The sequence below is a fragment of the Fringilla coelebs genome (assembly GCF_963513975.1).
Source record: "Fringilla coelebs genome assembly, chromosome: 13".
Classification (NCBI taxonomy): domain Eukaryota; kingdom Metazoa; phylum Chordata; class Aves; order Passeriformes; family Fringillidae; genus Fringilla; species Fringilla coelebs.
In genome coordinates this window covers 22,309,841-22,335,323 of record NC_140039.1, presented here as the reverse complement: position 1 = coordinate 22,335,323, position 25,483 = coordinate 22,309,841, and the positions used below count along the sequence as shown (strand labels likewise).

General features: G+C 41.7%; 1 protein-coding gene across 1 annotated transcript in view; it reads left to right on the top strand.

Moving 5' to 3' along the window:
- The first annotated feature begins 168 nt into the window (after positions 1 to 168).
- FGD5 (FYVE, RhoGEF and PH domain containing 5) overlaps positions 169 to 25,483 on the top strand; it is a 74,394-nt gene continuing 49,079 nt past the window's right edge. Inside the window, exons 1-2 of the mRNA XM_084214628.1 lie at positions 169 to 387; positions 7,583 to 10,526. Coding sequence (XP_084070754.1) covers positions 375 to 387; positions 7,583 to 10,526 — 2,957 coding nt within the window. The 5' untranslated portion in view covers positions 169 to 374. The remainder of the gene's footprint in view (positions 388 to 7,582; positions 10,527 to 25,483) is intronic.

Here is a 25,483-nt window from a genome sequence, read left to right as displayed (position 1 = left end):
GCGCTTGGGCATCCATGTCTTCCACTCCCGGCGGGGACCCCCGGACTCGCCCCGCAGCGGGCGCTGCCTGCGCGCAGTCGGTCCTGCCCCGCCCGGTCCGGCCCCGCGCGCCGCCGGCCGTGCGGGGCCCCGGCGCCGCCACCGCCCCCCGACGGGCCGCGCGCGGGGCAGGGCGGAGGCGCGCGGCGCTGACCGCCCCCGGCCGGCACCGCCACCCGCCCAGCCCGCCGTCCGCGTCCGGCCGTCCCGCTGCGCTCCCGTGCCCCCGCAGGGGCTGTAGGGCCGGGCGCGGCCTCGAGGGGCGAGGGCGGCGGGGCCCCCGGAGCCATGCGCTGAGCGCCCGGAGCAGCCGGCGAGCGAAGTTGGGGTGGAAGATGAACAACGCCGGTAAGTGCGCGGGCCCGCTGGGAAGGACCTCTGCTTCTGAACATCTTTTCCCCGGAGCCGGCAAACGCCGGGCGGGCTTCCTTCCTCCGGCACCCTCCTTCCCTCGGACCCGCACATCCCTTCACCAGGATAGACCCCCCCTGCCCGGGCACAGCTCCTCCGGGGCTCCCGTACCCCTGCGTCCCGGCATCCCTCTTTCGGGGCTGACAGGTTCTGGGCCGAGCCGCTGGGGCCCAGAACGGAGGGTGCCTCTCCCCCGGGCACCCTCCGTCCAGGGCCGGCCCTCCTTTTCCCCGCGATCCAGCAGGTGCTCAATGGCTCCCCGAGGCTGTGAGTGCCCCATTGCTTGCCCAGCCATTGAAGGATCAAGGGCGGGCGAGGTTAGGTGTTCCGGCAACCAGGCGGGCAGACCGGCAAGGCTGCGATTGCTGAGAGACACGGCTGTGCGCCCACTACTCCCTCAGATACACTCAACCGTTCACGAAGTTCCTAGGGAATCAGCTGTGACTTTCTTTCCAAGAGTATATTTTTGGGGGAAGGTAATGTTTTTTTCAGCATTTGCTCTCTAAGGCAAACCCAAACCCTTCCTCCTCCTTTCTGTTAACTTTTCAGATGTTTCCTTGATGGAAACTGGGAAGATGAAAGAGAAAGAATAAGGGAACAGGCATTCAACAGTTAAAACATAAAAAGAAGCCACTGGAAAATTGGGGCAAACTTTAAACTGTTCACCAAGACTTTCCGATTTTCAGGGATGAGGCATGTGTGTGAAAAGCATAACAATACAGGAAACAATTATTGCTAACTGGAATTATTTAGAAAAATTTAAAGCTGCTTCTAGAATTAAAGATGAAAAGCAACAGATCTTTTTTGTTAGCCCTAAAAATTTATGTTGTGTTTCCTTGCTCCAGGTAAATATTGCTGGGCACCTCACTCTCAATGTATGCATACATCCTGAAGCCCAGAGATTTTACCACTAGACACCTTGCCCTACAACTGTTCTGTGTTGGGAAACTATGATTCATAGTTTGCCAAAGCATAGTAACGTAGGATTGGAAAAGTTATTTTCTGTCAAACCCAGCACTCCACTGTTATGTCAATGTGTTATACCATTCCTCTGAGTTTAAAGCAAAAAGGTTATCCTTCCTCTAGTAGTCCTAAAATCTGGTGATATTTTCATTCTGTTTTCTGATCCTGGTCTGGATTCTGTCCCTCCCAGGAGGCAGACTCATTTGAAAATTATGCCAGCCAAAAATAACTTCAGCAATGATGCTCCTACCTCTCTTTCTTCATCTCTCCATTATTTAAAACAGACCAGCTCTAATCTACTCCTGTTGTCAGTGGAAGTGCAGGGTAAGGAATTTTAGATGTATCCATTTGTAAAGGCTTAAACTTTATTAGCAGTTTTTATTTTTGAGGAATGTAGGACCGAATGGGACAGCCTTCATTATCAAAAGCGGCACCCGTTGTTATTACTGCTTTTAATAATTCCTCCAATTATATCCTAAACAAAAACTTTTCAGGTAGCTCTCCTGCTACTCCTGGTTTCCAGACCAGATTCAGCACCATTTATTCTTGTGATTACATTGTCCTTTTGCTTAAAAATAGTTCCTTTCCTCTTCTGGTGTTTACCTCCAGGCTGTATTTATAGAGTGCTCATATCCCTTCTCAGCCTTTGTTTTGTATGTTTGCACAATACAAGGAATGTCTCCCCCATCAGTGCAAAGCAGAACTTCCTACTGAATCTGAAGGAGAGGGATATATATTAACTGGTACAACTTGGGCATGAGCATTAGGCTATCATTGTATTACAGTAAGTAATGCATAGCACCAGTAAGTAGAGTCATATGTGCAGGCATATATGGCAGCCTTGATCCCACAGAACTTAAAATAATGACAGACTGAGAACAGGAAGGGAGATATGGATTATCCTCAGAGATGCAAAACTGATATGAAAAGATGAAGCAATCCACCCAAGGCCACAGGAAATCTGTGGTAAGAGACAAGAGACCAGACCAGCTTCATATATAGGACCTTCTAGCCTCTAGCAATTTTTTTGCCAGGTGGTGAAATGATGTAAAATGAAACGTATTAGACTCCAGATTGTTCAGAGATATAAGCAGATTGTATATTCTTTTAGCTGCTACTGAAAGTGATATAGGAAAAAATGCTGTATGGACCTGTCAGAGAATTTTAACCATCTTCTTTGGTTCCTAGGAAGCAATATATGAAACAACAGGTTTTCTGCCTCAGCGTTAAGTTACTGTTGTGAAAACAGCGCCAAACTAGTAACATCGCAAATGCTTACAATTACATTAAAAAGAAATGTAGTAGTTTAGAACCAAGATTATTTGTCATGTATATGTGGTTTTTCATTGCTGAGTCCACCAGCAAGACTTATGTGTACAGTCTGCTAGAGACAGTGAAAACATGGGAGAATTTTTAGGATCAAGATGATTTTGGTGTTGAAACTTACCCTTTCCTGATTTTATTGCCTTTTGATTTTTTTCCCCTTCTCCAATACTGTTTCACTGTGGAATATTATGCTGTTGTATTATATTTATAGATGACTGCAGTAAAGTTATATTGTAACAGAAATTTGTAAGGTATTGATGTGATATCCCAGCATCATAATGCATTGATCTAATCATAAAGGATGTGTTCCTGTAACTGTACATACCAGCATTTTAATTCTGCAGAGTGGGGTGGGCTCTGACAGCCCACCTGTTAATATTGTAGCTATGACTTTTAAGATGATAAAATTCCTATGTTAATTGTTAGGACAGTTACTAGTGACTATCGGTCTATCTTCACACTGTGGAGCCCTCTTGCTATCGGCAGAGTACCTTTGATCACAAGAACGCATACTGATTAGATAGATACTTCTCAAAAGTATCAGACTTACAAAGAACATGAAATACCATTTTTTTAAATATCTGAGGCATTTAGGAGCTTGCTGATTTTGACCTCATATTTCAAGTTCCTGAAGTCCAAATTCGTAAAAGCCATATATCTAATACCTAGTCAAGTCAAACTAGTACCTGAATCTGGACTGGAACCCCAATTAATAGGAAGACTTGCAGTCCTATATAATTTTAAAATCCTAGTCTGAATACCTTTTCCATTTCAAGTGACTCCCATGCAACTGTTTCCACTTCTTATGTAATTTTTGTAATCTCAGACTTTTCTCCAGTAGTGTGAAATAAGTGATGCACTTATATGCTGTAAAACAAAGAGAACTATTTCTGCATCAAATATTGCACAATTAATAATATGGAAGAAACAATAACAAATGGAATGTTTCAATGGAAAAAGCAATGTTAAGTGCCGGAAATAGTGCAAGGCAGCACTAACTGGAAATAAGAGCTTCATTTTTTAAATCAACAATTAATTACATGATTAAAATATGGTGATACTAAGGTGTATAGTCTACCTTTTGCTGAGTTTAGACCAAAATCTTCTAGAAAATCAGTTTTAGCTTCATTCTGATATAGCTATGTGAAATTGTAAAGCTCCTGATCAGAGCTGAATAGGACTTTCTCATGTCCTTGTCTGGATAGTCTCCTTCTACTTCCTGTTTCTCAGACACTTTCCATCTGTGGATTTCAATCCCTTCTTCCTGGGCAGAGGCAGTAGCAGATAAGACTTGGTTTCTACCAAGATTCTCAGTTTGGTGCAGTCCCATCCTGCTGTTGCAATAATGTCCCTTCACCTGCCCTGTCACTTCCACCCAAAAGCTCTGCAAATCCCTGAACAATGCGTTTCTACCCTCTGTCCTCAGTGCCTTTGCCATTTTAACAAATGTTTGACTTGAATTAGTGCCAGAGGCATGGAGAAAGCACAGGTCCACAAAAGTTAGTTGGTCAGAAAAAACTACTTTCAGCATCTTAAAAGAAGCCTGGAGTGCAGCACCAGTCAATGCTGGAACAAGTATCTGCACTCTGGAGCTATGTACTTTCTTGAGCCATTAGCAAAGACCATGGCCCTGGGACATGTCTATGATACATCCAGGCAAATGTGAATCCTCAGTTTAGTTAGTTTTCGGTGGTGTTGTTTTGTAGGTATGGTCCCTTATAAACCTTAATTAAATTCTAGGCTAAATTTGAAATCCTAACTTTGAAAATATTTGAAAGTGGGTAGTTGCGGTATTTCTGGTAATACCATGCTACAAAATATATATTGTTTCAAAGAAATACTTGAACAGTGAAGGCTGCATGGATTGCTTGCTATTCCAGGAGAGCTGTACCAGGTGACCTGCTGGACTACTGTACTGTTGATTGCTTAGAAACTTGGATAGGAGGAGACTAATGTAATGTAATTTCATATGGATCATGGCAGGAATAGAATTATGCAGGGTTGCCTGAAGGAAGGTGGGTAAGGAGAGGAAGCGGTCCTTGTCAGTACAAGGAAGCACTGAACAATAAGGGGAGGAGCAGGCTAAAGGAATTTGTATTCCCCAAGAGTTTCCTTTTAAGCACAAGGTGGGTGTGTCTCCCTCCAACATAAAATACATCCTAAAATAAACATGCACAATTATTTGGGAGCATGCACATTACTTATGGTGCAATGTTGCATTTAGAAGTTACAGCCAGAACCTTTCAAGAGGCTCAGACAGCAAAGGAAGCAGAAATTGAAGCAGAATGAAATTGTTATAAAAGGCAAGAAGCTGTGGTTTCTTTTGTTTGGGTTATTTTTTAAACAAACACTTGCACTCCTCCTGCTACCTCTTCCTCACACTGCCACCAAAGAAACAGGAAAATTGTTCAAGAAGACTCACGAAAGGCAAGATCAACAGACAAAGCAGTTAGGAAAAAAAACGATGTAAGAAAACGGTAGTGACCAGTAGCTGGCACAAGTGGATAGGAGAAGGACATGACAATGCCTATTACCATACTGTGAACAGGCTCCATTACCATAAGTTCTCTTTCAACAGCAGTGTTACTGCTGTTACTGCTGAAGGTAGCAGAAGGAAAAGTGCAAGATTGTTTGATCCTTTTGCTGTAGAAAATTATCTCTGGAAGGAAAGTGGGTAACTGTTTAAGTTGCATTTCTTTTAAGTGGATGTCTCCATGGTTATTTTACTTAAAGGAAATGAGTTCCTGTCATTATTTTATTTCAAATTTGTTCATACAACAAATCTTGGAAGGTCCCAGCATTCTCTTAAGTCCAGTCTTTTCCGCCTTATTTACTGTTTTAGTACAGACACTCTCTGAAAAGAACAAGGATGAGAATGGAGAATCTTCAAGTTTTGTCACATTCCAGGAACGGACTAATATTTGTATCCTACTCTTGGATATGCATTCCTAGGAAAGGCCAGGCACTGCGGAAAGTGGTGTAGTACCTCTAAAATGATGGGGTTTTTCTTGGACTTAGTCCTAAAAATGTTTTATTATGGTGGTAAAGGTGTAAAGACTCAGTTTTAGCTAATAACAAATTCATTCATTTTACTACCGGAAAGTTAGTTTAGGATGTTCTATAATTTCAGTAACTAAATTAAAAATGCAAAAGTAACTATTTTAAAATATAGTGAAATATAGTAAAAATGCAGTAACTAATTTAAAAATGCCTCTTGCTGGGGCACCAGGCTTACAAGATATTAAACCCACTTCTGTTGCCTCCCTGTTTTTAACTGGCAAGAGTCTCCAGTGCTTTACAGCCTTCAACTGCACTTCAGCAAAGGTGGAGTGTTCTGCACGTAAAGTTTCTGACTTAATGGGCAGGGAAAAACGAGTTACCCATTCTGTGATTAGACGACACCCAGCAGCCTAAACCAGCAGTGGATACTGTGAAACGCCACAGTAACTGCGGACTGGTGACCAAACACATAGTTCTCTCTCCCTCCTTTTTCATGAGTTAAGTCTCCCATGCAGCTGGATAGAATAAAACTCCAGGTACAGAATAATCCTGAAGTGGTGAATGCAATAAGGCACCTGCTTATAAGATTTTTCATTCCTTCTGGGCTGAGATCACTGATTCAGTTTTTAACTTGGATAAAATCTCTCTGGTGTCTCATAACTCTAGAAAGACTGTTTTCTGATTACACCAGAATGCCAAATTGTCAGCTTCTCTCTGTGTATCAGAAGAAATTTCAGGAAGGTAAAGATCAGAAGAAACAGCCTTTTATGTCTCCCAGAGTCTAACCAAACAAATAGGCCAGTGTTATTTCAGTACAAATTACCCCAATTATACTAGGATAACAATAAGAAAAGTTCCATGCCACCAAATATCGGGACAATCAGAGAATCTTTTTCAGGCAGTTTGCATTCAGTATTCCTTAATTCTCAGTACAGTCCGCAGCTCAGTTCTAACTGTCTGCACTTCTACATATCTAAAGTCTGCATTTCAAAACACTCTAAATGCAACAGCACAGTAGCTACACTTTCTGAAGCTCAGACCATTATTTTGGATAAGATTTCACACAGGAACAGTGCCCCCGCTTTTGTCTTCTGAGATGTTGTTCTATTATTTCTTGTGAGTTGTGCATGAAGATTATCCACAAAGAATTGTTTCTATCTTTGTAAGGATGAAATAGTTTGTCCTATGCTTTTCTTTACAATGGAGAGTTCTCCTTTTTCCACCACAATGTGTAAATTAAAATTATATTTAGAGATTTCTGATTGCTTAACTATGTAATTATCTATTGATGGCTAGGAAACAGCAATAGGAGGAAACCACTTCTCCCTACTTCTTACCATCTGTAACCATTTGTTATGCTGGCTTCTTCACACTACATATTTTATCTTATAAAAAATCTCACAAGGGAGGATCCCTATTGCTGTCTATTTATGCAGTCTTTCAGCATTTCGTTTAGTTTTTGAAGAATAATAATTTCAGGACGAAGGCAGCTGGAAAGGGCTGTGGCAGGCAAGCTACTGAGTAAAATGATGATATAGATACAATTTAATTCACATAGCTTCAATCTAGTGTATTGCCAGTCTGCTTGATTTCCCCTACATATGTGTCAGCACTACCAGTAGAAATACAAGGCTGGCCTTATGTTAAATACCGAACAGTAAATGTACTTACATAAATACATTTAAAGTACATTTTGATGTTTAGAGAAGTTTGTACCTGCAAAGGATCCTGGCTGGACTACTTCTGCAATACAAGTCACTGATAAAGTGTATTGCAGGATATATTCTGCTGACTTTAATAAGAAACCAAGATGACTAACATGACTTTTGTCTCTTTTCTCCAGAAATCTCAAAACCACCATTAGCACCGAAACCAAAGATTATTGGTCATCTTTCTCCTGCACCTGTCTCCAAATTTTCTCCTTCACTGCCAAGAGCTGATATTCTTCATCACCCGAACTCTGTGTCTAGGGGTCCCAAACCACCTATTGCTCCCAAGCCAAAATTCTCAGCTGACACTGAGGGCAAATCCAGTGTTTCTAACAACAATAATTTAAATAAATGTGCAAATGGGAAACTAGTGTGTCTTGGTGGAGAGCTGTGTGAAGGAAACCAATGCAATGCTGATTGCCTAGGATCTGAGGCAGATAATGAATACATTTTAGTTCCTGAAGCTCAGCTGCCCAGCAAAGACTCTAATGATTTGGAACATGAGCATGATCAAAACCTAGATTCCTCTGTGGAAAATGAAGTCTCAGAAACTCCAGAAAAGGTAGAGAAGGAAGAGGATAACATTGCTAGTGACGAGAATACCAGTAATCGAGAAGTCATTGGAGATGAGCATCATAACTCTTCAGATACTGCTGAACCAAGGGAACCAGACTCTGAGGAGTCATCCAGAGACTGTGACCAGTCCAAAGTACTTTGTGAGGAGTCATTAGATGCCCCAGATAGGGATAACAATGCTACCAAGAATGTAGATGAAGATGAGGATGTTGTAGGTGATTGTACTGAAACCAAAAACAGGCAAGAAACTTCTTACAACCTGGAACTGGTCAAGAACAGTAGCAATTGTGAGACTGACAGTGATAACATTTTGAATAGAGATGAGAAACTAATGGGTGATACTTGTAGAGATACCATTGCAATGCCACTGCCCGCAATGGAATCAATCCCAGCTTGTGAGAAGGTAGGGCAAGAGGAGGAGGAGGAACTGCCTGAGATTTTAGAAATGGCAGGGTGTCTAGCACAAAATGATGACTGCAATGTGCATGCAGAGCTTGATTTGAACATGGAAGGGGACTTAGAAAATGATGACTGTGCAAGCCCTGACATGCTGCCTGAGGGGGCCAGTGAAGAAACAGGTCCTGACTTAGAACCGTGTGGAGATGAACCCGGTGCCAGAAACGATTTAGGAGAGTTCGCCCATCAAGCAGCAGCTGAAGAGAAGGAAGTAGACCCAAATGAGCACAATAATACAAACACAGGAAATGCCAGTGATGGCTGCCAGATCACTGAGAGGAAAAGTGAGAAGACATCAGAGGTAGCCTGTGAAGCAAGCAAAGACTCTGGGAAAGAGGAAGAAGAAACTGTGAATGCAGAGAATATGGATGACGGGTGTCATATTGCACCTTGCGAGAATGAATGTTGCGAGGAAATACCTGTGGAACATTCAGATGAGAATCTCCAAACAGAAGAAGCCTCTCTGCATGAAGATGGTGTGATTTCTGATAGTCTACCTTGTAGTCCAGGGATGGAGCCAGAGCTACAAGCTGTAACTGTTGAAGAGCATAATGAAAGTACTGTGGAAGCCTCCAAGTCAGATGAGGTGCAACTTAAAGACAATGAGGTGGAAGCAAACAGCCTCAGCAAAAGTGTCCCAAGTTCACCTCAAGAGGTCCCACTTAAGGATGACTTAGAAATCTGTAAGCATGGTAAAATTAATGTAGAATGCAGGACCAAACGTGTTTTGCATGAAAATCTAGCAGTCCCTGAAGTGGTCATTGTGACTGATGAATCGGAGGAAAGAGAAACTAGCAGTGATTCCCTAGATGATCCTTATGTGCTTCCTGAAGAAAATGAAATTGTTCATGATGTGCAGACTGATTTAGGAGCTGATCACAGTAAAAGGGACGAATTAGGCATGGATGGTGAAAACAACTTGCTGCCAATTGATCGTAAAAGTATTGTCACTAGAACACGATCTCTCTCTGGAAGAATGCCAGGCTATGTCCCAGAAACTGTTCCAGAAGAAACTGGACCTGAAACTGATTTACCCTCTTCCCGAAGTGGCTCTGGGACAGAAGACTTGAGCAATAATTCCTTTTCATTGGAAGGAAAACCAGTGGAAGCCAACAGGGCTTTACCAACCAAGTCAAGACACTTTCTTCTATATCCTCGATCTTATTCTGTTGAAGGGAGAGAGATACCTATCTCTGTTTACAGAGAAAGTGATGCCTGTGTACTGGATGGTGTTAGAATAAAAAGGACAGAAGACAACTTGTCCTTGCCTTGTGTCAATGGTTCCTCAGGTAGTTTTTCCCAGCAAAATCATCTCTCATCATGTGGCATATCTACTCCATCCTCAGTTGTTGATATACCACCTCCATTTGAACTTGCCTACATCACCAAAAAGCCAATCACTAAAAGTTCACCTTCACTTTTGATAGAGAATGACTCACCTACTAAGTATTCCAAGAAAAAGAAGTCTTCTTTTAAGAGATTTCTTACTCTAAAGTTCAAGAAGAAAAGTGAGAATAAAGTTCATGTAGATGTTAATGTTTCTTCTTCAAGGTCCTCATCAGAGTCCAGCTATCATGGGCCTCCTAGGCTGATGGAGCTGGAAGGAAGGAGCCTAAGTAGCTCGCCTCAACTAAAATCACATGTGGGTAAGCTCCGTGCATCTGAGTCTCCCTCAGCTGTTCTTTTCTATAAGGACGGTAAAAGAAAAGGAACGCCCAAGTCCTTCAGCAGGAGCGTATCAAGGGTGGAGTCCTTTGAGGACCGGTCCAGGCCTCCTTTCATGCCACTGCCATTAACAAAACCTAGGTCTATTTCTTTTCCCAACGCCGACACATCTGACTATGAGAACATTCCTGCTATGAGCTCTGACTATGAAAACATACAAATTCCTCCTCGGAGATCCACCAGAGCAGGAACTTTTACCGAGTTTTTTGAAGATCCCAGCAGGGCATTATCTGCTGCTAATGAGAATGATGGCTATGTGGATATGAGCAGCTTCACTGGCTTTGAAAACAAGCAGCAAACCACAGACCAGGAAACAGAAAGGTACTGTAATAAATTATTATGTAAGACCTGCTAGCCTTGGCCAAACAAGCCAGGCCTTCCTTGCTAGGTATCATAGGCAGATTCTCCATGTTGGCTGATTTACACCCCTCTCAGGAAATGCTTACAAGAAAGATTGGAAGAATACAAGATAAGCCTTTATCAGTGAAAAAAATAAAAGACATCAAATTAACTCCTTACTTTGTAAATGAATACTGGATCTGGATCCTATGATTTGGAGGCAGAAACCAAAGAATATTCAAATATATTTGGTTTATCCAGTGGATCTAATTTTTGTGGCTGGCAGGGGAAATGGGGAGAGTTTGCTTTGTTCTTCAGTAAGAAAGGTTTCTGACTTCTTGACTGAATGAAAGGAGAGCCTATGTGCTGGAAGGGGGTCCTGCTTCTTTTTTTTATTTCCTGTCAATTTCTCAAAACAGTAATATATACATAATTTATGTTTCAAAGTACATCAGTTAATTATAGACGAGAAAATCCAAATCATGAACTAATCAGATTAGACAATGAATTTTAGAAGTTGCTTTAAGGACTGTCATGGACCTTGGACAGAGCTGCTAACTCAAATGAATTAAATAGTTCTGAAATCATATGCACTGCTAACATTAATAACAACCTTTCACCCCATTCCATTAGGTAATTTGCAAACACAAAAATGTCTTTTTCAAAGGAACGTAGGAGCGCTGCATTCAACACCTTTGAATTTGAACTTGCTGTCAAATTATAGCATACAATCGGTGGAATGCAGAGATATAAATAAGAAGAGTGTTTTCTATTAAGTTCCCGTTTAACAGGTAATGAGATAAGGTGCAAAGCAAATGAATGAAAAGGAATGTCTTTAATGCAGTTGCATTTTGTTAGAGCTGTATGAAAAAGGTAAAAAATCTTAGAAATAAGGTTTTCATGCCCATTTACATCCATCATTCTCTAAAAGATTTAATATTCGTGTTTCTTTGCAACATTTATTTTTTCTGCTCGCCTCTCTTGCCCACGGAACAAACCATGGGCATTTCACAAGCAGTAAAAGAGTAAAAGAACTTTTCTTTAACACCTCTGAATGAGTCTTGCAAACCATTTCTAAGACACAAATGATGTGGGGTAGTGAGTAAGACATGGGAAAAGAGATTGCATCAAGGCTTAAGCAGTGGATCCAAACGCACCTGAAGCTGAGGGATGTGGAACACAGGCCTGTGGTTTCGCTCTTTGGAGAAATGGCTGCCTGCAGTATTGGGAGCTCCAGTGATGCTGACACAGGGACATGGTGGAGTGGAATGCATCTTCACAGCACACACCACCACATCCCCAGAGCAGCAAAAGCTACATTACTCACTTGCTTTCAGTGGTTTGCATTTTACCCACCTCACTGACATTTGCTTTTGAAAGAGCCGGACAGCTCTTTGTGTCCATGAAACACCACCCATTGTAGGTAGTTCTTGAAGAGCCAAGTTAAAAATATTAGGACTACGTCAATTGCTGTGACTTGGGCCCATTTATGAACTTCCTGTGGAAGCCTGCAGTTTCAAAGGGAGAGCCAATCCAAACTGGTTCAGGAAGTCTCGAGGTCAAGGCATGAACATAATCTTCAGCCTGCTGCTTGTTGTGCATGCAGTTTTTGCCATTGGGGGTGAAATGAAGGCTAGGCTCCTGTACAGCTCCTTTATCAAGATAACCAGGGTGGAGGGGAAGAGCACCAGGCAGACATAATTACTGCTGAGATAGCTATTATTTGCTGTATTTTGTCAGCGTGTTTTGGACAAAGATATGCCTGAAAAGCTTTGATGAAATGTAAATACACATCCCATGTACATACTCATGCAGTAGCATAACAGACTTGAAGAAACAGTGTATGGCCTAATTGTAAAGCAAAGCAAATTGTACAAGCAGGTGCACCTATTTACGCATGCTTACATGATGTATGGACATGGATGTTTTATTTGCTGCTAAAGTAGTTTGGCCTAAAATGCCTTGCCATGGATTTAAGATTCCTAGTAAGAATACCTATCAAACATACCTCTACCAAAATGAGATAAATCATTTCTTTGGACTGCAGCTTGCTCATATCCAGAGGCTTTTTTCAACTGTTTGAGAGTACAAGTGTGTTGGATTAAACCCTTGCAATACATGGTTTTTGAGCCCATGAACTTCTTTTTTGTGCGTTCACCTGTAGAGCACTTGTGTTAAACATCTGGTTTAACATCTTGTTACCTTACGGAATAGCTACATTTTTGATGAATAACCAAGTTCAACTCTTTTATCACACTTCAGAGAACAGAACATGAGTGTTATAAAAGTTTATTATAAACCAGGAACCTTCCCTACTATGTACGACTGAGGAACAGCAGGGCAGGAGGGGACTTCACAGAAACTCTCTGATGATTCACTGTTTAAGTTTCACTGTTTAAGTTTCTTGCTTAAAAGGACAGACATTTGAAGTGTGCTGCTATGCAGTCATCAGGAGAATCCTAACAGCAATACCAAGATTTTAATCAGCTCTGAGAAATACAGTTTTGGTATTACAGAATCACAGAATCACTGGGTTGGAAGAGACCTTCAAGATCATTGAGTCCAACCCATTCCCTGACACCTCAACTAAACCATGGCACCGAGTGCCACATCCAGTCTTTTTTTAAACACGTGCAGGGATGGTGACTCCACCACCTCCCTGGGCAGACCATTCCAGTACTTTATCACCCTTTCTGTAAAAACCTTTTCGTAATATCCAGCCTATATTTCCTTTTGATGCAGCTTGAGACCGGGGCCTCTGGTTCAGTCAGTTGCTGCCTGGAGAAAGAGACCAACCCCCGCCTGACTACAACTACCCTTCAGGAAGTTGTAGAGAGTGATAAGGTCGCCTCTGAGTCTCCTTTTCTCCAGGCAAAACGACCCCATCTCTCTCAGCTGTTCCTCACAGGGTTTGTGTTCTAAGCCCCTCACCAACCTAGTTGCCCTCCTCTGGACGCGCTTCAGCGTCTCAACGTCCTTCCCAAACTGAGGGGCCCAGAACTAGACACAGCACTCGAGGTGCAGCCTCACCAGTGCTGAGTACAGGGGCAGAATGACCTCCCTGCTCCTGCTGGCCACACCATTCCTGATACAGGCCAGGAGCCGTTGGCCTTCTTGGCCACCAGGGAACACTGTTGGCTCGTGTTCTGTTGGCTGTCAACCAGTACCCCCAGGTCCCTTTCTGCCTGGGCTGTGTCCAGCCACACCATCCCCAGCCTATAACGCTGCAGGGGGTTATTGTGGCCAAAATGCAGGACTTGGCACATGGACTTATTAAACTTCATGTTGTTAGTCTCTGCCCATCTATCCAACCGTCCAGGTCTCTCTGCAGAGCCATCCTACCTTCCAACAGATCAACACACGCTCCCACCTTGGTGTCATCTGCAAATTTATTAGAGAAAGACTCAATCTCCTCATCCATGTCATAAATAAAAATATTGAACAGAACTGGCCCCAGCACAGAGTCCTGAGGGACACCACTGGTGACTGGCTGCCAGCTGGTTGCAGTACTGTTCACCACCACTCTGGGCCAGCCATCCAGCCAGTTCTGAACCCAGCAAAGAGTGCTCCTGTCCAAGGCGTGGGCTGCAGCTTTTCCAGGAGTGTGCTGTGGGAAACAGTGTCAAAGGCCTTGATGAAGTCCAGGTACACAACATCAACAGCCTTTCCCTCATCCACCAGGAGGGTCACCTGGTCATAAAAGGAGACCAGGTTGGTCAAACATGACCTACCCCTCCTAAACCCCTGCTGGCTGGGTCTGATACCCTGGCCATGCTGTAGATGCTGCATGATGACAGTCAGTATAAATTGCTCCATTATCTTGCCAGGTACTGAGGTCAGGTTGACCAGTCTATAATTACTAGGATCCTCCTTCCCACCCTTGTTGTGAATGGGTGTCACATTGGGCAGCTTCCAGTCATCTGGAACCTCACCAGTGAATCAGGACTGTTGGTAAATTATGGACAGTGGCTTCGCAAGCTCACCTGCCAGCTCTCTCATCACCCTGGGATGGATCCCATCTGGTCCCATAGATTTATGAATATCTAAGCAGCTCAGCAGTTCTCTGACTGCCTCCTCTTGGATAATGGGGGAACTGTTCTGTTCCCTGGCACCATAAACCAACCCAACAGGGCAGTTGTCCTGGGGACAAGCCGTCTTCCCACTAAAGACTGAGGCAAAGAAGGCGTTAAGTACTTCTGCCTTCTCCTCATCTGCAGTTACAAAGTTCCCTCCCTCATCCAGTAAAGAACAAAGGCTGGTCTTACCCTTCCTTTTACCATTAATCTATTTGTAAAAACATTTTTTATTATCCTTTACAGAAGTCACCATTTTAAGTTCAAACTGAGCTTTGGCCTTCCTAATTTTTTTCCTACATGCTCTAGCAGCCCCCTTAAATACTTCCTGAGAGATCTGACCCTCTTTCCAAAGATGATACATCCTCCTTTCATTCTTAAATTCCTTATAAACCTCCTTGCTCATCCAAGCTGGGCGGTTAACTTGTCAAATCATCTGTCGGCACACAGGGACAGTCTGTTCCTGTGCCCTCAAGATCTCTGTTTTGAAACTCACCCACCTTTCCTGAACTCCTATTGCATCAGATGGGCATGGAGGATGGCCACTAGAAACTCCTGGAGCCTTTCACTCCATGGATAAAAAATACAGCCAAAGCAATAGGTACAGCTAAAGCACCTGATTGTTCTTTATACAGGTGCAACCTGCCCCTTGCCAGACAATTAATTGGGGTGAACTCTGGCCCAAAGAAAACCGTAAGGCTATAGTTGTTTCTATCCCAACAAAGAGCAAATGAGTGGAAAGTGTTCTAGTTGCTTCTAGATAATCAAATTAACCTATATACAAAGCATAGTTGTGAAAGAAGAAGCAACACCAAATTTCCAGATGTTTTTGACATTTTCTAGAAAACATGGGCAGAAAAAAGTCACACAGTTTGTTAGCTGGTTTTGACCCACACAACACCTGCCCATATGCCGACCCTATCAAGACTTCTAATTCCAATGAGCAGTTCAGTTACCGTACTTTACTATTTATGGTAAAACTCAAGGAGAATTTTGTCAAGAAGATAAAATCAACTCATGCTTTGTTTTTCTGCTTGTCCTAGCTAAAACTACTCAGTACAGGCATGGCTGTCAGAGGATTTCCAAACAAGATAACACATGTTCAACATAGTTCAAGCTGTCTTTTGGCTCACTGCTATGTATGATAATAGAAATGTTGCTGACATTACCCTGCATTTGTAATAGAAGCAAGCTATATCTATACTGGAGGCAAATCTCTGCAAAGCAGGTTTTGAATCAGCACAGATTTTAGATAGTTGTTTTGGGAAAGATTTTCCCATCCTTTCCTTTTCTTGCTTTCACAGGAAAACAATTCTAGCTGCTGATTCCACTCAGTTCCTAGTTCTCTGCTTCTTAAATCCCTGCTCTGTCACTACACTAAGCTAGCATGCACGCATAGAATTGATGAGAAGCTTTACAAGAGATAGAATTTTGATTTTGTAGATCTAGCATTTCTCAGGGCTGGTGATACATTAATGTTTATTATGGAGGTAGTACAGAAATGGTCTACTAGGGGTCTACTACTAATGGTCTACTAGTGGTCTACTAATGGTCAACTGCTAATGGTATACTAGTGGTCTACTACTTAGCTCCTTTAAAGACCTGTATGGGTCAATTGTAAGGAATTTTGCTGACAATCATTAAGCTGAAGCGAACCAAAGTGATCATGAGCATTGTGAGAGGTTTTCAAAAGAAACATAATTTTTTAAAAAATCACTCATAAAAATCTCTACATAGTTTTTTGTTTGTTTTTTTTTCATGTCAGTGTGAAACATGCTGTGCTCTAGATCTTGTAGATGGGAGAAAGTCCCATAAAAATGCTGTCACAGAGGGAAGGAGGATCAGGGACTGAGCCCAGAGACAAGGGAAAGAGACATTGTCACTTCTCATCTGGTGAACAGGATGGAAAATAAAATCTCATGAGCTTTCACCACTTCTTGAATTTTGCAGCATAAGCCTAAAAGAAAGCTTTGTAAGTTCATTACAGAATAAGGGATCCCAGTACTATACTTGACTTCAGGCCATGCACAACCTATTGAAAATCTTGACAACAGCCGCAGCCACCTCTGACACAAGTCATGTTTTTGTTTCTGTTTACTTGAGCATTGTCTGAATTGCAGCAGGGAATTTGAAGGTGACAGTGGTTAATGCAGAACATCTAGCTGCTAATAGACAGGGAGCAGTCTGTTGGAGATAACCCATTGCTGCTGGGCAATGGGGCCTGCTTCACCTTGCACTGTCAGGCATTAGAGACAGAAAATATTAAGTCCTCTTGGATGGCAGAGTTTTTCTAAGAAGCACCTCTGAGAAGTGTCTCTAGACAGTATCAGTAATGTCATATTAATACCAAAGAATGAAAGATTTTTATACATTGCCCACAAGCTGGTATCAATTTTCCAGCAACTCCATGATTGCTCTCCTGTTTCCTCATATTTGTGGAGCTGTTTGTCTTGGTTCATGCTGGGGATGCAGATGTATAGGGACAGTATAGGTCATGAGAAAGCCAGCGTGCTCCCTAGCACAGCTTTGCATTGCATATCACCACCCTGCATACATAGGACAGCCTCAGAGAACTGCCGCTACTTAGACGCAACATGGTGGATCTCACCCTGGCTTTGTTTATGAGAAATCACAGTCTCATATACCTCCCAGGAAATGGTCCAAAAACCTCAGCAGATGTTGGCTTTATTAGTAGATGGACTTCATTGTGATGGCTATTTTAATTATCAAATTGCAGTGCAGAAAAGAAGGAATGTGTACACATCTCCCTCTTCATGTCCTGAGGGCTTTTATGCCTGGGTTGACTTCTCTGTCTTCATTAAATGAACCAGAAATATATTTCAATGGGGTTACACAAGAGAAGAGAATCTGCTGTGCAGAATTGTCCTGGATGATGATATTGGTGTGATTTAAGCAATGCTAGTACCATGCAGAAAGAAAGCACGTGCTGCAGACAGGGTGATGAAATGTTTGCAATGGTCAGACCTTTTACTGTCAAAAACATGACATGTTATTGCATGCCTTGTTCTATGCCTACCTTTCTCTTCTCCCACCCCCACTAGGAGCCTCACTGAGAAGATTTATTGAAGGAGAGATTGCACATTAGAATGCTGTAGCCTTTCCAGAATCCACTGCTCCATGATATGGGGTATATTTCTAGATTAGATTTGTAGCAAAAGCAACAGAATGCTATTGCATTTTAAATGCAAATCCAGTCTAGTATTTTATGTTTTGTTTTTCCACCCAGCAAAGCTATTTATAGTGCACAACACATTTTTAATTATCCTACAAGAATTCTTCTTTTACAGGACCCAAAGAGGGGTTAATGTAAAAACTCCCTGTAAAAATTTGGTGTTCAGTGGCATACAACAATTAATTTTACTTTAACCAACCAATCAGAGTTAATGGATGGAAGAACATATTTAAGAGGCGCTGTTTTTTTGCAAAGAACCCTCTTAAAGAGCTTATAAAAGGATCCTTTCACTTGAGTAATTGGCTGGATTAATTCGATTCTATCCATTAAAAGCCTAGAGCAAACAGATTTAGACCTATTGTTAGTGAACACTTTTTGGTGCTCTGTCTGACTCATGCTACACCAGCTTTATCAGTATCACAGGGATACTCAAACTTCTTTTTCTCAAAAGAAATACAGCTAGGTACTGATGGACTGAGACAAGAGATAGTTGCATATGTCTGCTGCGCAGTCTCCATCCAGCTATCCTCAGCTGTCCCAAATTAAGTACCTCTTCAGTCTCTTGGTAGTTTGTCCTTATGCCTTGAATATGTTCACTGAACTTGGATATTAACCCACTGCATCCCCCTGATGGGCCCTCAGGGCAGGTGGACCTCATCAAGGATAGCTAGTTTGGTGTTTCTCATGAGAGTTTCTTATCCTCTTACATTTCAGGTCTCAGTCTGCATTCTTAGTTCTGAGAGTTGGCTAGAAGAACTCAGAAAAGACTCTTCCTTAGCACACATGTCTACAGAAGTAATGGACTGCATACAGTACAACACAACTTTGAAGTCAAATCTTCTGGTCCTTAAATAGAAAAGGGCAGTATGTGAGGTAAAACTGGGCACCTCAGAATCTTTCCTTCACTCTTTCTACTTTCACATTGCTAGCCTTAAAAAATCCAGACACTGGCAGTGAGATAAAACTACATCACAATGAATACATCCAGGGTAAAGAGCCTCAGTGAGAGTGACATATATTAAGTTGTCTGGACAAGTAATTTATCTTGTCATTTGATTGCAGTTTTAAGAAAAAACATCGCTTCAGTGGCTAAAAGAGAGATAAAATATGTGTGCCTAATTGAAAAGTCTGAGAAAAAAGCACCAACAAAATAAAGGAATTCTGCAGTTCATGACATTTTTCTGATTGCTTCATTTGCAAGTAAAAAAAAAATACATACTGAAGTAAATTCTGAACTAAACCATATTTTTGAATTGCAGAAATAAGATGGTTTTGATTTTCCACAATTAATTGGGAGAGGGGCCAGAAGTATTTAATGGATTCATCCTAGCCAAATATTACAAATCTATGTCATTTTTGATAATTCCAAAGCTGATTTTCCAATTCAAAAAACCTCAGCCAAAAAGTACAGCAAACTCTAATTTTGATCTGGGGAATGAAGACAGAGGAGAGCCCTTTCCTTCAGCCCTATAGATTAGCAGCTAAGCTCTGTTTCTCTCCTTCTGGGAGTACTGTTTTAACAACTGGGTGAATCTCTGAAATGCAAGAAAACTGAGTTCACTTGATCCTATCTTCACGGCATTTTTCCCCTGGTTTCTCCCCAGATTTGGCTGCATGGTTTGATAAAGCAACTGATCCTGGTAGTACAGGGAAATAATAACTCACCTTCCATCTTAAGAGTCCTGCAGGGCAGAATGGTGTTCATTATGTTGAACTTGTGAGTATTTTCCATGGAAAATATGGAATAACGAACTGGCAACAAAATGAAAAGAGAACATAAAGACTCTGGTACCAAGTTTTAGTGTCTAAATTATGCTTCCAAAAAAAACCCCAAAGTAATAATTATAAGGAGCATATCCCTAATTGCCAGTCTATGATATGTGCCATGTTAACAGTTTCATTTTGTGAAATGTATCATCTTTTTCTAAGAGGATCCAGTCAATTCTAACTTATATTTTTCCTTCCCACTCATAGTCAGAAGGACATTAGTAAATGTGTCATAGTTGGAAAAGTGGCTATATAAGTGGCATCTGGATGATAAATGACGCTATGCCAGATACTCGTGTGGGGTACATTTGTACCTCTGAGGATGTGAACAGCAATTTGTGATTTGACTGCCTTGGTGATTTGTGCTAGAACCTGAAATTAGAATGAGCTGAAAAATTTTCCAAAAGGGAAACATTCACAAAATATTTGTATGTGAACCATACATCTGTTTTGACAGAATTTAAAGGAACTCCTATATGCTGTAGCCTAAGATATAGAAAACCTAGTCTCTGCTTCTCTCAGGTCTGTTTTTCCAGATCACTTTGACTGATGACTTTGAATCAGTCGGCAGTGGTAATTAGATTATGAGTTTCTCACAACCCAATGCCTAAAACACCAGCCACAGGGAGAAGGAAATACCTACAGGTTTTGGTCACAAGATCCAAAAATGGACACGGTCCTGTTTCATTTCTAGAACATCTGAAATAATTTCTTTTTAGTTGTCCGAGGTACAAAAATAAATTCCTACACCTCAGATGTTGCAGCAAGGAAAAAAAGTGGTCTCCTGGTGAAGTTCTGTACAAACTGAGCTAACACTTGAGACTTTGCAGTAATCAGAGTTTTGCATTCTACATTCTGCCCTCTTGGGCACTCTTCTACTGCTGGATCTGAGAGACAGATGTTGTTACTGGGTTGAAAGGGCTCTCTTAAAAGCCATACATTACAAGTGTCATTTCCATTTTGGAAATGGCAATTACAAACCAAGGGTGTCCTCCCATTCCTAATACCAGTTTTGAAATTCCATGTTCTGCCCTTATTCTGCTATGTGCATAACCAACTGTTATTCTACTTATGCATTAATTAAATTTAATTCAGTAATACTATAACAATGCTCAGAGATATTTCTTGTATTAGGACTCATTGTAGAAGGTGTTTGTAACTTCACTTCTAAACAAGTTACTATTTGTAGGAAATTAGTATTTTGTCTGTCATAGCAGATTCAGACTTTGTAAAGTATTGGTGCTATGTTACTTGTACTTTTCATAATTTTAGAAAAAACGTATGCTTTTTTTGAAAAGAAAGAAAAAAAAACCCTGAAAACTGTCATTACCTGTATTGGTAGCATCATTTTCTCTGTAGTCTAAAAGGCTCTGGGAATGCTAATTTTAAGTCTTTTCCCAGTACAAGTCTAAAAAGCTTTTTAAAAAGGCAGTGTTCTCTACCCAAAAACCAACACCTCTGTCATCCACCAGTTGTGATGTCTTTTGGAATCAGATGCCAAGAATTCAAATTTCTAATAATAAACAGGTCACTAAAAAGTCTATCTGCAGCAAATGATGATTGATTCAAGTTCGATGTTGTGTTTGTGTTTCACTGACACAATTTCCAAGCTGGCATCCTCCTTTGAGTTTTCACAACGATTATGACTTAACAATTATGTTAAACTGGATATTCTGAAAGGATTATAATGAGTTGCATCCATTTGCTGCTATGATGATCCCATTTGCCTAACTGAAACCTAATCACATCTCACCCAGACTAGATTCCAGAATCAAGAATGTAATCCTGGCTGAGTTTCAGGACTATTTGTTCAAAAGTACAGAGCAACTGCTGTAGTGTACGAACCTAGATTCACTAAGGAAGAGGACTTGTAAAGATATTCTAGTTCTGTGTAGCTCACTATAGTCAATAAGCTCCTTGCGCAGGTATGAAACATATCTGGATCAGATTCTTACCTATATAAAATTTTAAACCTCTTTATTATGCTTGTTAGATAGCAGAACTGTCCACCAACACAGAACGTCTCCAGGGGTTCCCTTTGTGTGACAAACCTGCCTTGGTTCTGCTTGGCTCCACTTGCGAAACTCCCACACGATGATTGATGCAGATCTTTTTCTGCATTATCCATCTGCAATGTTTTTATGAATTCTAATTCTTTGGGCAAGTAGTACTGCTTAAATCTTTCATTATTGCTGTTCCTCTCCAGTGTGTGCCTTTGTGCAGAAATCATCAGCTTGGCTGCTTGAAAGCCACTGACAGCCTACAACTCAAGAACCCTCACCTCCAGCAGAAAACAGCAATACTAGCAAGCATGAATGTTAAATAGTTTCAGGTAGATTTCTGCATCTCAGCTTGGCCATAAGAATGAAAACACTCCTTTGTGCCTTAAGCATGGGCATAAACCTGGGGTACCCATGCCTCTCTCTTAAGGACAAAGTGAAATCCCTTTTAGTTTGCAGTAAACAGAAAGAAGTAAAACTGTGCTTCAAGGGAGATGGACAAAGTCGCTCTGGTTTAGGCCCTGTCAGGGATCCACAGTGTCCAAAGCCTTCGGTCTAACCTCTAAACGTGACATTGCTCTGGGATTACCCACCTTATACAACTGACTGCCAAAGCACAAAGTTAAGAAACATGCCAAAGATCAAAACAAATAATTTGTAGTAAAGCAGTAGCTTCAGCTTTGCTTCCCAGAGAGTGGTCTCCCCAGAGAGTTGTATGTACTTCTCATATTCTGAGATGACCATCAGGTGACCAGCTGAAAGTCAATTCTAACTTATATTTTTTCCTTCCCTTTATCATTGAAGTTCTAGGTGGTTCGTTTATTCTGTCACTGATTTGTAGAGAGGAAGAAGTCTTACAGAGGGTTGTGTGAAATCACAGGGTCTCATTCTGCTCAAAGATCACAAATACAAAGTGAGTCCACTGAAGTTAGGATGAATCCTCCCCAGTTTTACATCATTATATCCAAAGTCAGACTGCCACTGAGATAAGTCATTTTATAGAGGAGAATACGGCAAAGTGTTGGGTGGTTTCACAGTCAGAAGCCATTTGTATTGTGACTAGGGATTGATTACTCAGCAAATCATTTGAAACCTATCCTGATAATTGGTGGATGTGTTCCCTGTTAGCTTCTGTCCCTTGACAGAAATGCAGAATGGAGTTTCAACGTAACGCAGATATATGGTGTGCATGGTCTGGGAAGGAAGAAGAGTTTTACAGCACAGTACTTCTGTCACTGTCAGGCACTCAGGTCTTCATTATGCCCACCTCCTTTGCATTGCAAGGATTCAACATAACAAAAGGTTATCTCAGATGGGGAATGATAGGATGATGGAGATCAACAGGGCTATGATTTAGTAAGGGAAAGAAGGAAAAGAGAAGCATAAAAAGAATCTTAAGGGAAACCTCTGCTGGGGCTGATATAAAAGCTCTGGGGTGCCTGTGAAGCTAATGATTTATTGAAAGTAAAAGCTCTGTGGTGGCTGACATGTGATGTGATTAATACGTTCAAAGGAGTCCCTAAAAGGTAGAGCTGCCTTTAATAATATATTATGTATTATTGGCTGCCCCATTGTGCCTTCTGGCACGGTGGGGTGCTGGGTGTGGTGCAGCTGAGCGTCAGCCCTTGCTAGTTCATTGCCAGGTCATCTCTGGGGAGGAACTGTTCCCTGTTTACAGGAAATGCAGGACAAGGGCCGAAGGGCTGGGCTGAGCACAAGCTGCGGCCGCTGCAGCTCACTGCCTCTCCCTCATGCCTGGGAGAGCAGGAAGGAGGTATGCTACTTCTCCGAGGCCCAAGGACACTTTTTTGTTTCCAGGCATGTTCAGCTTTTACTGCTGCTTTGTTTTACCTAGTGTTTTAAAACCACAGGGCAGGGGAGAGTAATGGTGCTCACAGACAGCAGTGCACCCCAGGATACATCACTGAGCCTGAAGTGTGGATTGCCTACACAGGTGCCTCAAAGCAAAAGCTTCAAAGCTATCCATCCTGGCACATCTGGGACATGGCTAGTGAAACTTCACCCTCAGGCTTTCTCTTATCCCTTCTCTACTGATAGCGCCCCAGGCTGGGCCAGAGGACATTCCCTAAGATGGAGCCCTAACACCTTTGTGCTCCTCACTTTCTGCATTCCCTTTCAAAACTAGACCTGCACCAGCACTGTTGTTCTGTGACCATCTCCCAGAGCAGTGGTTGAAGCTGGGAGAGTTTTGTCCCTAAAGTTGTCTGGAAAAGAGCAAAAGCCTTATGCACCGGATCAAAAATCCTCTTCCCCTCTCCTGTATTCTGTAACACAACAATATAAGAAAGAGCAATATTCCAATTGAAATGCTTGTGGAATTAGAAAGAGCACCTTCCTGGCCTTGGCAGGCAAACAGCTTATGCCTCAGAGTGTGAAATGTGATTATCCCTGTGTTACCTTGCCTTGACAGGCTGTGTATGTTATTAGCAGGCATCGCCTTTTTAGACTTCAGATACAATATTTGCCTGGATGATCTGCCATAGGGAACTGGCTGGCTAAACATATGCTGCACTAATAGGCATTTCCTTTTATTGGCTATACATGCATTTGGGCTTTCTTTTCCTTTATTAATGAGCCTTCTTTTTGCAGAATGAATTAAAACAACCATTTACAAATTGATACAGGGAAATAAATAATCAGTTTTAATAAAACAGGGTACTTCAGCACCCCATTGCATCTCCCAAATTACTCAATCACTGCATTGAGTTCATATTATTTTAGTTTTTTGCAATAAGAATGTCACTGTCTGAGAGTTTGAACTAGTAACTACTGGGATTGGGACTTGAGATAGGGACAGGGACACTGCATGCAGAAAAAAGCAGGATTCAATCCTTTTGGCCAAACAATGGAGGGCTGGGGTCTTTGCAGGTGTTGATTATTTTTCTTTCCCACTGGATGGCATAAATTTTATATATGTGGGTTTTGTATAACCCAGATGTGTCCAGGTGAGATTCTGGTCTTGCATCCAATACATTATAATTAGTTATGAGCTAAGATTCCTGTAACAGAGGCATTTAAATGGGCACAGGGTGGGGTCTGTGGATGGAAAGGTTATGGAAGCAATTTAGTAATCATTTGTAAGTTTAGCATGTGTGATCTGAGTTGATGTGTCAAGCTCATCACCACTCAGCTGGCTTCAGGGAAGATATACTTTTAGAGGATGTACTCTACAGAGAAAGAATAACTGTACCTTCCGAGATAGTTCATATAAGCTTACTTTGCTGACTCAGGTCAAATAATTGCCAGTGCAAACACCAATACACACAGAAAAACTTTTAGGGTCATTACTGTCATTCATTTCAGAGCTTTGGCGGATCTAGGTCTAAATGAACTCAACACTGCAGCCATTCTCTCTTAGGCAAATATTTGAAAGGATTGTCTTTTAGCAGTCCAGAAACATGGTTTTGCTAATGAATGGATGAAACATCCTAGACAAAAAGACATTCTGCTACCCGACAACAGGCAGAGGAGAAGTCAGTGCTTACCTCAGAAACCCAGACAGTTTCTTCCTATTGCCACTATGTGTAAACATTGAATATGGTGAGCCCTGTGTTGATAATTACTGACAAAAGCACATTTAATATACTGGTTCAACTGTAGGAATGGAACCGGGGATGTGATTTCTAGCCTCTTCTACTGATTTCTTCATCTTGCGGTGAAATTTTTGGCCAAATACTGTTATGATCTTTACTTTCAGACACATTTGAAACCATAAGAAATTTCTGGAAGATATATCGTGGGCTCTTTGGCCTTCATGTATATTGGTGGTAATTAATTTGCATCATCAAATTTGCAGTTTGCAACAGATGCAAAGAAAATAACTATTCTCTCTTTCTCTGTCCTGACACAGACTAGGACGATAGAGTGAAAGACTACAGGGAGGCA